At 34.8% G+C, this 14,146-nt stretch overlaps 3 protein-coding genes and 1 long non-coding RNA gene across 4 annotated transcripts in view; 2 read left to right on the forward strand and 2 right to left on the reverse strand.

Moving 5' to 3' along the window:
- The window catches only part of LOC309493708 (B-cell receptor CD22-like), a 273,995-nt gene that overhangs the window by 236,239 nt on the left and 23,610 nt on the right, over positions 1-14,146 (reverse strand). The gene's annotated exons all lie outside the window — the stretch shown is intronic.
- Positions 1-14,146, reverse strand: part of LOC309493992 — a 138,752-nt gene that overhangs the window by 114,084 nt on the left and 10,522 nt on the right. The gene's annotated exons all lie outside the window — the stretch shown is intronic.
- The window catches only part of LOC309493716 (polymeric immunoglobulin receptor-like), a 223,154-nt gene that overhangs the window by 33,132 nt on the left and 175,876 nt on the right, over positions 1-14,146 (forward strand). The window lies entirely within an intron of this gene.
- On the forward strand, positions 4,344-6,966 carry LOC309495096 (baculoviral IAP repeat-containing protein 2-like). The gene has a single exon (XM_082164643.1). It carries the CDS (start codon positions 5,898-5,900, stop codon positions 6,585-6,587), a length of 690 nt encoding a protein of 229 aa, XP_082020769.1. The 5' UTR covers positions 4,344-5,897; the 3' UTR covers positions 6,588-6,966.

The raw sequence follows: 14,146 nt of genomic DNA on the forward strand, positions 1-14,146 counted from the left end.
CTTTTGGACCGAGCCCTCCAACGTGGGAAAATTCCCACGGTCCACATTTAAAGGTGTACTTTTCACAATCACATACAAAAAAAGACATTAATACAATGTTTATCATTAAAATACAAAGGGTGGTAAACACACATTTTAAAAATAATATATACATTTAAAATACACATGTCGTTAGCGTTCATACATTTTTAATTAAAGAAAAGTTTTGCTTTCCATATGTAAAACTTTTTAAAAACACGGCATAAAGTTAAAATGCAATGGTTTAGTATTCGTACATTTTACAACGTTATCTGAAAATAGTTAGAATGTGGTCGTTCACATACAGATAAAAAAATAAAATAACGTTCAAAACAACGTCAACTAAAATACAATATGCTACTAAAGTTTAGTTTTAAGTTCCGTATGATACTACATCACTCATCGCCGGTAGAAACATGATTGAGTATAGATCATGTGTGAAGCAGAGTCTCCGCCCACCTAACGCTAGATGTATTTATAATTACACTAGTAAATAACATTTATAAAAAATAATAGTTGTTTAAAAAATAAAAAACTCATGTTTCAGTTAATTTTGGACTTTTGGTGAAGTTAACAAATATTCACTACTGATTTATTCACTCTTCGATAGGATAATCCACATCTCCCAATGGAGAAATCTGATCATTGTTTGAGAATGCGTTTTGGAGTAAAAAAATAATAAATCTGTTCAAAACTATGTGATTTAAACTGTAAAACCGTGAAACGTAAGCGACAGGCAAACAGTTTTCTTTTCACAGACATGTAACACTTTCACATATAACTTTTTAAAATGATACAGACCTTTAAAATACAAAGGTGCAGTATTTAAAACGTTAGGCCTATCAGAAAAATGTAAAACAAGTTAGAATGTTTTCCTTCACCTACAGATTTTAAAACCTGTAAAAAAAAATATTATAGAATAGAAAGTTATAGAATGTCTTTCACGAACGACTTTTAAAGATACCAGAAAAATGGTAAATTATGTTTTTTAAACAATGTTTCAAACGTGAGCAACATATCAAACATATCAAACTACAACAGTTAAAAAATACATCAAACAAATAGATTATAAGCAAAACTTTTTAACATAAACTTTTGTTTAGTTTTTAGCTAACAATATCTCTTACGCTGTCCCGCAAAGCACATGAATGAGAAATAGAGTCTCCGCCCACCTAAAACTCCGCAACGTATGAGAATACACATGCGCAGCGCTAGCCTATAGCTACAGATTTAAATCTTGGTAAAAAAGACTTATCAAAACAACGTTCAAAATGTTTACATTTTTTATTTAGGCTAATTTAGTTATTAATTCACTATTAGATATTTCTAGCCTAATATTTTCAAGCATCTGTCCACACACACACACACACACACACACACACACACATACATACGGATGAACGTCTTAACTTTTACGACATCATAGAGAGAGAGAGAGCATCACTTTGTACCATGCTGTGTTATGCCTAACGAGAAATTATCTCTTCTGAACTCTGAATGGCATTGTGAGCTTTGGGTGATACTGTAAACTTTTGGTTTTCTTTACAAGAAATTGATGAAAGCTATTTTTAGAGTCGACATGAAATCAAAATTCATCCTATTTACTTTGTTAGCGCATATTACTAGTCTTGTGGTGAAAAATTAATCCGTGCAAGTTAATACACAGGAAAAATGGTTGGTCATGGTAATCTTTAATCAAAGTCTGAAAAGCGACTTCCGGTCTGGAAATGGCGTTTCTTTTCTAATGACGTCAGTTTGACGGCTTAACCACTCCTTAAACCGTCTGCTATGAGCAGAGATGGACAGGAGGAGTCTGTTCAATATTCCCTTTCACTTGGAAATACGTCACAACAGTGGAGAAAAGTCGTTTTGCAACTTCCGGTTCACGGGGACTTTAAAAAACATTAATACAACTCTTTGCTTTACAAAAACTGTTTATTACACTAAAACAAGACACAAAATAGGATATTTCATTTACCCCTACAGTAGTCATAATAGTTATTTCTTTATTTTTATTCTGTATTTTTACAGACCTAAAACCATGAGGCTTCAAAGTATGGATTGGAAGTAAATTACCAAAGACACAAACGATTTTGAACATTTATACATTTGTGTGTTGCAAAAGCAGAAGTCTATCTTCTTTATATAAAGAATCACCTTTATTTATGCTTTAATTTCTTTAAAACAATCTGGTGACCTGCATTATTTCTGTGATTACATGATTAGTAATATTGCGAGAGGTTTCCTCACACGTATAAAAACTCTTTAGATGTCTTTGTGACAAACACAACATCTTCACTTAAAATACTTTTTTTAAATGTATGGCCGATCCTTTTTCTTCTGACAAACTTACATTTCATATTAATTACCTGAGGCGTTTAACAACCACATATAGGGAATGCATGTTAATTAAATGTTCGAGAAAGCTAATATTGGTGTAATCTCTGAGAGGTCTCACCCCCAGATGCAAAACTATGCGTTGGGATAATCCAGACATAGCTTTACTAAAAGAAAATATTATGGAAGTCATTTTCAAACTGTGCGTAGGCTATGCTTCAACATGTAATTATACAATATTTTATATATTAATATCATGGTTCCATGTTGTTTGTTTGTTTGTTTGTCTGTTTGTTATTAACTAATACCTTTATCTTTTAACTAACACTTCAACATCCAGAACAAAATTAAAGAGATGTATGAGCTAAGGATGTTCTCTGACCCCAAATAAACGGATAATGGAATGTTCACAATCTACAATATACAGTTAGATATTCTCCTACTTAGTATGTGTAATAGTTGTGCTTAATTCTTTGGGTGTATTTTTACACACCCTATGGACTAACTTTAAAACATAATCTTTATACACGAATCACACATGTCCTTATAATCCATGTAAGATTCAAAAGACCAAATCACTAAGAAAAGAGCCGTTTATAATAAATACACAAAAGTTTTCCAAATGATGGATTTATTACTCCGCTAGATTTAGTCATCTTGTTCAGATAGCACAACGCTGTTTCACATGTTGTATGTTGGACTGTATGTGTTTTAGGCGAAGACGTTTCTTTGAGAGCTGAAATAAATGACAATTAAGAATTTAAGTGATAGTCTTTCTGTCTGACTAAATTGATACTTCATTTAGTGCAACTTTCCCTCTATCTACGAATTACACAAAGTGCATGCTGTTTTACACTTAAACTATTACAACAGAATCACATCTAACTATTGCACTGAGAGAGGCATATTCATCCAAGCTCGAGGCTGTTAAACTTCCACACTTTGGTAAAACCTAAATTCTAGAGGTCAATTGGGTTAAAAGTAAATGCATCATCATGAGCCATTTTAAAACAAATACAGAAAAGCCACTATAGTGACCAGTTTTAGCGTGTGAATTGACATTTTACATATTACGCTGTTTACATCTTGTTTTTGTACAGTTTTTGTTCATATAGGAATGTATGAAAAACATGAACAAATATTGCATAAAGATAATTAAATGACGGTCCTTCAAGTATGAGAGTGACTAAACAAATCATATTTATTTTAGAACATCTTTCTGCTATGTCTACGAAACATTGACGTGAAAGATGAGTATTACACTTCAAACTCGTCTAACTATTACACTTATTTTGTTATTATTACACGGTTATTTTGTGTGTGTGTCACTAAAACAACATGGTTAAGCTAATGAATTATAGTTGATGCGTGGTATTTTTACGTGAAAGGAGGAAAAGGAATATTTAACATGTAAAAATAAAAATATTTTAACCTATCGTCAATTTCAATTGTTAGATAAATCATCTAACAATCAACAGTTATATGTGAAACAATTAGAGTTGGTGTAAATTTGCACATCCATTAGAGCAGGATTCTTGTTTATATTGAACATTGTTATTCTACCGCATGTTTAACAGCCCTATATTGTTGTCGGCCTCATCAAAGTTCAGACAGTTTTCACCGGAGCATACCGACTCTGAAACAAGACCAAGTATTAGCATGTAACATTTTGGACACCTTTGTTTTTAGGCATCTTACCCTGTTTTGAAATTGTTTAACAATTTTTATCATCACTAGCGTAACACTTATCATATTGTCGGGTGTGATTGTAATGTTTTGTATGGCGTTTTCTTTACACTTTCCCCCGGATATCTGTTTCCTACAGTTAGCTGTGATGTTAGTGAACTCTAGGTCTTCTCTTTGTTCATATACGACAGTATTCGCATGAATTGACTTGATTTGATAAAATTATGGTTTAAACCATCATCTTCACGTGAGACATTTACATTATATTATTATACCGTCCTAGTTTTTAAATAGCGCTAAAATGTATATTTTACATTTTAACCCTTTATGCGAATATAGATTGTCGTACAAGGTTCTCTGACATATCTTATCGTGTAAAACATCTATGTAGATCTATGTTTTTTAAAAATACCGCGAAACAAAGGACACATCTTTCTATAAGCGACCCTCAAAATCTGTGCATACAACAAAACACATGGGTATGTGTACAATGATTTGTCAGAAAATTACTTTTGTTTGAAGAAAAACTTAAATCAGCTGGTGCTTGATAACTATTGAAGCTATTAAACACCCATGAATTCGGTAATGCGATATTGATATCACGTTTTCATTTTAACTCAATACATTTGAATGTGCTAAAGGTCTATGAACTTTAACATCTTAATAGTTGGTAAAATTAACTTAAAGCCTAGGCAAAATGAAATACATCCTAACTACTTTCTACATGCTTGTTACAGATCTTATGACGTACAATTCACCCATGCATACTGTAGGCTATGTTTTAAAAATATATGTATATTTTTATATATAAAATTTTGGTGTAATTATAGACATCTCTCCGGTGGCATATGCATAACTTCTCCATGACGCTACTTCTGATTCAATGTGGCATTATATGTAATCCTATAGGCCTACAGCAGTTTACGGCGTCATGATGACAACCCCTCCAGCGGGGCGGAGTGAGCTGTTGTCCTGATAAATATTTCAGGACTTCGCACACAACCCGGACAAAACCTCCTGTCGTCCTCACACCCTGCCTTTTCTCCCGTTTCGCAAAGTAGCCATCCTACAGCCCTGCGATACCCGTAACATCGACCACCACGGCATCCGTTTCAGACCAAATGGAGGAGCTGGTGGGTTACTTAAACCTGGATATGTCTCACCAGGATATGTCTCACCAGCGACCTCCGGCTTGTCACAGTCCTGACATGCGTCGGGAACAGGAACGCCTTGACACCTTTCAGAATTGGACTCTTGCACCAATAAGTCCAGCCGAGCTTGCCAAAAGTGGTTTCTACTACCTTGGCCAGGGCGACAGAGTGGCTTGCTTCAGTTGTGGAGGCCAGCTTAGCAACTGGGAACCGGGAGATCGGGCAGTATCAGAGCACCAGAGGCATTACCCCAACTGCCGCTTTGTTCGAGGTGACCGTGCAGATAATGTACCTTTATCTGGCGGCGACCTTTCCAATGTATCTAACTCGGCAATGCAACAGTGTGAAGAAAGGTTGCTCACATTTGTCTACTGGCCCTCAAGAATAACTGTTCGACCAGACCAATTGGCTAAGGCTGGTTTTTAATATGTTGGTCGTCGTGATGACGTGAAGTGCTTTTGTTGTGATGGTGGACTCAGATGTTGGGAGTCTGGTGATGATCCATGGGTAGAGCATGCCAAGTGGTTTCCAAGATGTGAATACCTGTTGCAAGAAAAGGGCCAAGAGTTTGTTCATCAGATTCAAGCAAGATTTCCAAGACTATTTGAACAGCTATTGACTAATGGAGACAGTAACTCGAGAGAATTTGTTGATCCAGCTGTTGTACACCTGGATCCTGGAGAAGACCGTTCAGAAGATGCAGTGATGATGAACAATCCTGTGGTGAAGTCTGCTTTAGAGATGGGATTTGAGCGTGGCCTGGTGAAGCAAACCGTGCAGAGCAAAATTCTCGCAAGTGGAGAAAATTACAAAACCGTTCAAGAGTTGGTGTCTGATTTACTAAGTGCAGAAGATGAGAAGAGAGAGGAGGAGCGAGAGCTTCTTGCTGAGGAAATGGCATCAGATGGTTTTACTTTTCTTAAGAAACATCATCATGTCATCTCACAGCAGCTAAAAAGCGTGCAGAGCTTAATGGACCATCTTCTAGAGGAGAACGTCATCTCACAGAAAGAGTATGACATTATTCGTAACTGCACTATAGTCAAGCAGCAGACAGGGCAGCTCATTGAGTTAGTCCTGTCGAAAGGAAATGCAGCAGCAGAAATCTTCCGCAACTGGATCAAGAAGAATGATGTCTGCCTGCTGAGAAAACTGATGACCCAGACAAATGAAGCTGCATCACCGAGTCAAGATCTTTCAGACTTGCCTATGGAGGAACAGTTAAGAAGACTTCAAGAGGAGCGCACATGCAAAGTTTGCATGGATAAGGAAGTGAACATTGTCTTCATGCCCTGTGGTCACCTAGTTGTGTGCAAAGAATGTGCGCCTTCTCTGCGCAAGTGTCCCATATGTAGAGGATTGGTCAAAGGCGCTGTACGTACTTTCCTATCATAAAGTGAAGATATTCATCATCCAAGTAACAACAGTTTTTGGATGTGCAAATTTACACCAACTCTAATTGTTTCACATATAACTGTTGATTGTTAGATGATTTATCTAACAATTGAAATTGACGATAGGTTAAAATATTTTTATTTTTACATGTTAAATATTCCTTTTCCTCCTTTCACGTAAAAATACCACGCATCAACTATAATTCATTAGCTTAACCATGTTGTTTAGTGACACACACACAAAATAACCGTGTAATAATAACAAAATAAGTGTAATAGTTAGACGAGTTTGAAGTGTAATACTCATCTTTCACGTCAATGTTTCGTAGACATAGCAGAAAGATGTTCTAAAATAAATATGATTTGTTTAGTCACTCTCATACTTGAAGGACCGTCATTTAATTATCTTTATGCAATATTTGTTCATGTTTTTCATACATTCCTATATGAACAAAAACTGTACAAAAACAAGATGTAAACAGCGTAATATGTAAAATGTCAATTCACACGCTAAAACTGGCCGTCACTATAGTGGCTTTTCTGTATTTGTTTTAAAATGGCTCATGATGATGCATTTACTTTTAACCCAATTGACCTCTAGAATTTAGGTTTTACCAAAGTGTGGAAGTTTAACAGCCTCGAGCTTGGATGAATATGCCTCTCTCAGTGCAATAGTTAGATGTGATTCTGTTGTAATAGTTTAAGTGTAAAACAGCATGCACTTTGTGTAATTCGTAGATAGAGGGAAAGTTGCACTAAATGAAGTATCAATTTAGTCAGACAGAAAGACTATCACTTAAATTCTTAATTGTCATTTATTTCAGCTCTCAAAGAAACGTCTTCGCCTAAAACACATACAGTCCAACATACAACATGTGAAACAGCGTTGTGCTATCTGAACAAGATGACTAAATCTAGCGGAGTAATAAATCCATCATTTGGAAAACTTTTGTGTATTTATTATAAACGGCTCTTTTCTTAGTGATTTGGTCTTTTGAATCTTACATGGATTATAAGGACATGTGTGATTCGTGTATAAAGATTATGTTTTAAAGTTAGTCCATAGGGTGTGTAAAAATACACCCAAAGAATTAAGCACAACTATTACACATACTAAGTAGGAGAATATCTAACTGTATATTGTAGATTGTGAACATTCCATTATCCGTTTATTTGGGGGTCAGAGAACATCCTTAGCTCATACATCTCTTTAATTTTGTTCTGGATGTTGAAGTGTTAGTTAAAAGATAAAGGTATTAGTTAATAACAAACAGACAAACAAACAAACAAACAACATGGAACCATGATATTAATATATAAAATATTGTATAATTACATGTTGAAGCATAGCCTACGCACAGTTTGAAAATGACTTCCATAATATTTTCTTTTAGTAAAGCTATGTCTGGATTATCCCAACGCATAGTTTTGCATCTGGGGGTGAGACCTCTCAGAGATTACACCAATATTAGCTTTCTCGAACATTTAATTAACATGCATTCCCTATATGTGGTTGTTAAACGCCTCAGGTAATTAATATGAAATGTAAGTTTGTCAGAAGAAAAAGGATCGGCCATACATTTAAAAAAAGTATTTTAAGTGAAGATGTTGTGTTTGTCACAAAGACATCTAAAGAGTTTTTATACGTGTGAGGAAACCTCTCGCAATATTACTAATCATGTAATCACAGAAATAATGCAGGTCACCAGATTGTTTTAAAGAAATTAAAGCATAAATAAAGGTGATTCTTTATATAAAGAAGATAGACTTCTGCTTTTGCAACACACAAATGTATAAATGTTCAAAATCGTTTGTGTCTTTGGTAATTTACTTCCAATCCATACTTTGAAGCCTCATGGTTTTAGGTCTGTAAAAATACAGAATAAAAATAAAGAAATAACTATTATGACTACTGTAGGGGTAAATGAAATATCCTATTTTGTGTCTTGTTTTAGTGTAATAAACAGTTTTTGTAAAGCAAAGAGTTGTATTAATGTTTTTTAAAGTCCCCGTGAACCGGAAGTTGCAAAACGACTTTTCTCCACTGTTGTGACGTATTTCCAAGTGAAAGGGAATATTGAACAGACTCCTCCTGTCCATCTCTGCTCATAGCAGACGGTTTAAGGAGTGGTTAAGCCGTCAAACTGACGTCATCAGAAAAGAAACGCCATTTCCAGACCGGAAGTCGCTTTTCAGACTTTGATTAAAGATTACCATGACCAACCATTTTTCCTGTGTATTAACTTGCACGGATTAATTTTTCACCACAAGACTAGTAATATGCGCTAACAAAGTAAATAGGATAAATTTTGATTTCATGTCGACTCTAAAAATAGCTTTCATCAATTTCTTGTAAAGAAAACCAAAAGTTTACAGTATCACCCAAAGCTCACAATGCCATTCAGAGTTCAGAAGAGATAATTTCTCGTTAGGCATAACACAGCATGGTACAAAGTGATGCTCTCTCTCTCTATGATGTCGTAAAAGTTAAGACGTTCATCCGTATGTATGTGTGTGTGTGTGTGTGTGTGTGTGTGTGTGTGTGTGTGTGTGTGTGGACAGATGCTTGAAAATATTAGGCTAGAAATATCTAATAGTGAATTAATAACTAAATTAGCCTAAATAAAAAATGTAAACATTTTGAACGTTGTTTTGATAAGTCTTTTTTACCAAGATTTAAATCTGTAGCTATAGGCTAGCGCTGCGCATGTGTATTCTCATACGTTGCGGAGTTTTAGGTGGGCGGAGACTCTATTTCTCATTCATGTGCTTTGCGGGACAGCGTAAGAGATATTGTTAGCTAAAAACTAAACAAAAGTTTATGTTAAAAAGTTTTGCTTATAATCTATTTGTTTGATGTATTTTTTAACTGTTGTAGTTTGATATGTTTGATATGTTGCTCACGTTTGAAACATTGTTTAAAAAACATAATTTACCATTTTTCTGGTATCTTTAAAAGTCGTTCGTGAAAGACATTCTATAACTTTCTATTCTATAATATTTTTTTTTACAGGTTTTAAAATCTGTAGGTGAAGGAAAACATTCTAACTTGTTTTACATTTTTCTGATAGGCCTAACGTTTTAAATACTACACCTTTGTATTTTAAAGGTCTGTATCATTTTAAAAAGTTATATGTGAAAGTGTTACATGTCTGTGAAAAGAAAACTGTTTGCCTGTCACTTACGTTTCACGGTTTTACAGTTTAAATCACATAGTTTTGAACAGATTTATTATTTTTTTACTCCAAAACGCATTCTCAAACAATGATCAGATTTCTCCATTGGGAGATGTGGATTATCCTATCGAAGAGTGAATAAATCAGTAGTGAATATTTGTTAACTTCACCAAAAGTCCAAAATTAACTGAAATATGAGTTTTTTATTTTTTAAACAACTATTATTTTTTATAAATGTTATTTACTAGTGTAATTATAAATAAATCTAGCGTTGGGTGGGCGGAGACTCTGCTTCACACATGATCTATACTCAATCATGTTTCTACCGGCGATGAGTGATGTAGTATCATACGGAACTTAAAACTAAACTTTAGTAGCATATTGTATTTTAGTTGACGTTGTTTTGAACGTTTTTTTTTTTATTTTTTTATCTGTATGTGAACGACCACTTTCTAACTATTTTCAGATAACGTTGTAAAATGTACGAATACTAAACCATTGCATTTTAACTTTATGCCGTGTTTTTAAAAAGTTTTACATATGGAAAGCAAAACTTTTCTTTAATTAAAAATGTATGAACGCTAACGACATGTGTATTTTAAATGTATATATTATTTTTAAAATGTGTGTTTACCACCCTTTGTATTTTAATGATAAACATTGTATTAATGTCTTTTTTTGTATGTGATTGTGAAAAGTACACCTTTAAATGTGGACCGTGGGAATTTTCCCACGTTGGAGGGCTCGGTCCAAAAGTGGGGAGGAGTGGGGGTCGGTGTTTGTGTGAGTGTGAGTTAAATATAATTTCTCCTATGACATAGGCGAAGCAAGGCATAGCATGTTTATTAATATAGCACATTTTATACACTGGCAATTCAAAATACTTTACATAGAAAGGATTAAATAATCACAAAATGTATTCAGCCAATCGATGCTTTTCTGTGGGTATCCATTCGTTGCAGCCGGTAATCCTATTGGTGCGTATCCATCAACAGATCCAAATGCGTCGCTCCATTTTAAAAAAAGCTACGTGATTTTAGAAAAAATCTGTTCCAACACATGTAAAACATTCCATTGAAACATGAATTTTAAATCGTAGTAGGCTATTTTAAATGCTCATCCTCAGAAATAGGCTACGAACATTTGGGTACATCCATTCCAAAAAAGTATATAAACGTAATCCTCTGGGTGTTTTTTATATATATATATAATCCGTGAGAAGTCGGTATCTTGCAACCGTGGTTAATCCAGCCCACTCTGCTATGAAAACCGGTTCACTCCCATCATCTTTCAAATCTCTCCATTCTCCTGTATAAAATAAAATCCAATCCCTTTCCATAAAAAAACAAATTGGGAATCGCTCGTCGTTATCCATTAACCAATCTGACTTCGCACGCACGTCCTCCAGAAAAGTATTTCACTTGCGCTCCGCCGGCTCGTGGAGAAATCGCGTTAAACGGGTCCTGGTAACTATGTTTTTTTTTTTCGCGGCGCTAAGGTCGAATCCTCCATAGCTTCATCAATGTTTCAGGAGTTTTGGGGTCTGACGTAGCCATAGTGTTCTACTTGAATAAAACCACAAGTAGCTCTTGTCATGTTTGCGCTCCTTTTTAAACAGCTCATGTGACTGTGATGCTGTGGGAGGGGGATTCCCGTGAGTGATGTCATTTGTATCATCCAATGACATCTGAGAGGTGTGTCTTAATTTTACACAACCTATGAGCTTTGAGAGGGGCGTGTTAGGGGGTGTGGTCTCTCCGGGCCGTTGCATCGGTTTTCTTTGGTCATTTAAGTCTGGCTACTGAGCTGACCGGACGTGTTTTCTATTTGGGAGCTTGAAGGGGGGTGTGGGAATTTCCCACGGTGACATCTGTTGGGGCGGGGCTAGGGGCGGGGTTTGTGTGTGTCTCTCTGTAGGCCTCAGACTGCTTTATTTCTGTCTGACCTGTGGACTGAATGGACGCTCTACACTTTGCTCCACTACAACGAACCACTTATATATCTTTAAACTCCGAGTCTTTAACAACTGGGTATGTAAAAACGTAACACTTTTTAAACTAGTTTGTGTTTTATGTAAAAGTTTTACAAATACTGTCTGAAAGTTAAATGCTTACAAATCAATCTTTTCTGTAAATTAAAAAACTCTTAACTTGTTTTAATGTTTTAACATCTTTAAATAACACTAACTCATTTTTTAATATCTCTTTTAGAGAAAAATGCAATTTTAACTTATTTCATTGATGTTTTGAAAGTGATGAATGTACATCTGTCTTCTTTAATAAAAACACTGATCTCACACTCTGGCTATGTCTTTATTGTACATTTTTTAAAAAGTTTTAATTTACACTGTTTAGAACTACTGAGCGTGGGAAATTTTCCCACGCTTCAAATGTTCAACCCCTAAGGAGGCGTGACACAAATCCGATTTTCCCACGGTGTACTGTACAGCCCATAAGTGGGAGGAGCTAGCGTGGGAAATTCCCACGGTGTACTGTACAGCCCATAAGTGGGAGGAGCTAGCGTGGGAAATTCCCACGGTCAAAGGGGGCGGGGCTTTGAGGGCCATAAAGCAATAAAACTGTCAGTTTTTTAGATGGAAGGTGCCCTCTATTCTCTCTAACTAATCTATCTATCTTTCTAACTAACTTATCTATCTTTCTTTCTTTCTTTCTTTTTAACTAATCTATCTATCATTCTTTCTTTTTAACTAATCAATCTTTCTTTCTTTTTTTAACTAATCTATCTTCTTTCTTTCTTTCTTTCTTTCTAACTAATCCACCATTCTTCCTTTCTTCCTTCCAACTAATCAGTCTTTCTTTCTTTCTTTCTTTCTTTCTTTCTTTTTCAACTTTGTTTCTTTCTTTGTAATCCACAAGTCCTTTCTTTCTTTCTTTCTTTCTTTCTTTCTTTCTTTCTTTCTTTCTTTCTTTCTTTCTTTCTTTCTTTCCTTCCAACTATCAGTCTTTCTTTCATTCTTTCATTCTTTCTTTCATTCTTTCTTTCTAACTAATCTTTCTTTTAATCTATCTTTCTAACTAATCTTTCTTTCTAACTAATCTATCTTTTTCTTTCTAACTAATATTTTTTCTTTCTTTATAACTAATTTATCAATCAAAATTTAAACTACTTTAAACTTCAAACTACTTCAAACTCCTAACTACTTTTATTTCTTTCAAACTATCTGGTCCGGCTTTCTCAAGCCAACTTAAAGTTTGTCTCAAACTTTTTTTCTAGTTAAATGTCTAATGCCTTCCATCCTAATGATATTCAGAGCTTTAAATCATTTATCTGTCTCTCCTCAGGTTTCTCACACTGGTTGTGATTGTGAGAACATTAAAGACACTCACAAACAATTACCCACAAACCCCTCTGATTCTTCTGACACTGTTTATGCCAATGCCCAATTACCCACAAGCCCCTCTGTTTCTTCTAACTGTGTTTACACTACAGTTGAGAAAGGCACTGGTGACTCTCAGCGCTGCATCACATCTGCTGAGGATCTGAATTACGCAGTGGTGAATTTCCACAAGAAATCTGACTGTCCTGATAGTGTCAGTTTCAGGAATAATCAGGATTACAGTGAATACGCTGCTGTCAATCATCTCAGTGCTTGATGAGACACAGTATAATATAAATGAGCTGAAAGTTTTTTCATCATAGCTAATTAACATCAGTACATGTCAGCATACTAAATATGCACAAATAAATCTCTGTTCAACACACAGATTAATCATCTGCATTTCAAAAATACTCACTTTCAGGTATAATTTTTTTTCCCGAACATCATAGAATTAATTAATCAAGAATTAAATCTATCGGTTTCCCATGATCTCCGTTTGTAAAACGTGTATTGAAATACAAAAATACTTTCAATAAACATCATATTTTAACTCTGACTGTTTGTTTTTTTCATTCACTATAACATAAATACAATTTTCTGATCATTAATCAGTTAAAGCACATCAACTAAACATTTCTTTGAACACATAAACTCACCAGAGTTCGCAGAAGTAATGTTTCTCAATCAACATCAATTGGAATTCCTTTTGAAACCCATGAACATACTTCAGCAATTTTATATGAAAAGTTCAAACATGTTTTGTCAGATAATCGTGCATTACTAACACTTCAAAAGCAGCGCTTGATCACCTCGTGTCTCAGCTAAGAACTTCTTCTTCTTCTTTGTAACGTTTAATGGCAGGTGGCAACCAGCATTATGGTGCATTACTGCCACCTACTATGTTGGAGTGTGGGCCAGAGTTTTCCTTCCCTTGCAGAAACAAAATAAATAAAAATAATAATAGTAATAATACTAATAATATTTCATGACCCTAAATTCTATTTATCAATCCAGTTTCTCTCAAATAACAGAATAACTTCCCTA

This window comes from Leuciscus leuciscus (assembly GCF_965113295.1).
Source record: "Leuciscus leuciscus genome assembly, chromosome: 3".
In the NCBI taxonomy this organism is placed as follows: domain Eukaryota; kingdom Metazoa; phylum Chordata; class Actinopteri; order Cypriniformes; family Leuciscidae; genus Leuciscus; species Leuciscus leuciscus.

What these genes read in the sequence shown, in the direction of transcription:
- LOC309495096 (XM_082164643.1), top strand. Translation starts at nt 5,898, where the DNA reads ATGATGAACAATCCTGTGGTGAAGTCTGCTTTAGAGATGGGATTTGAG.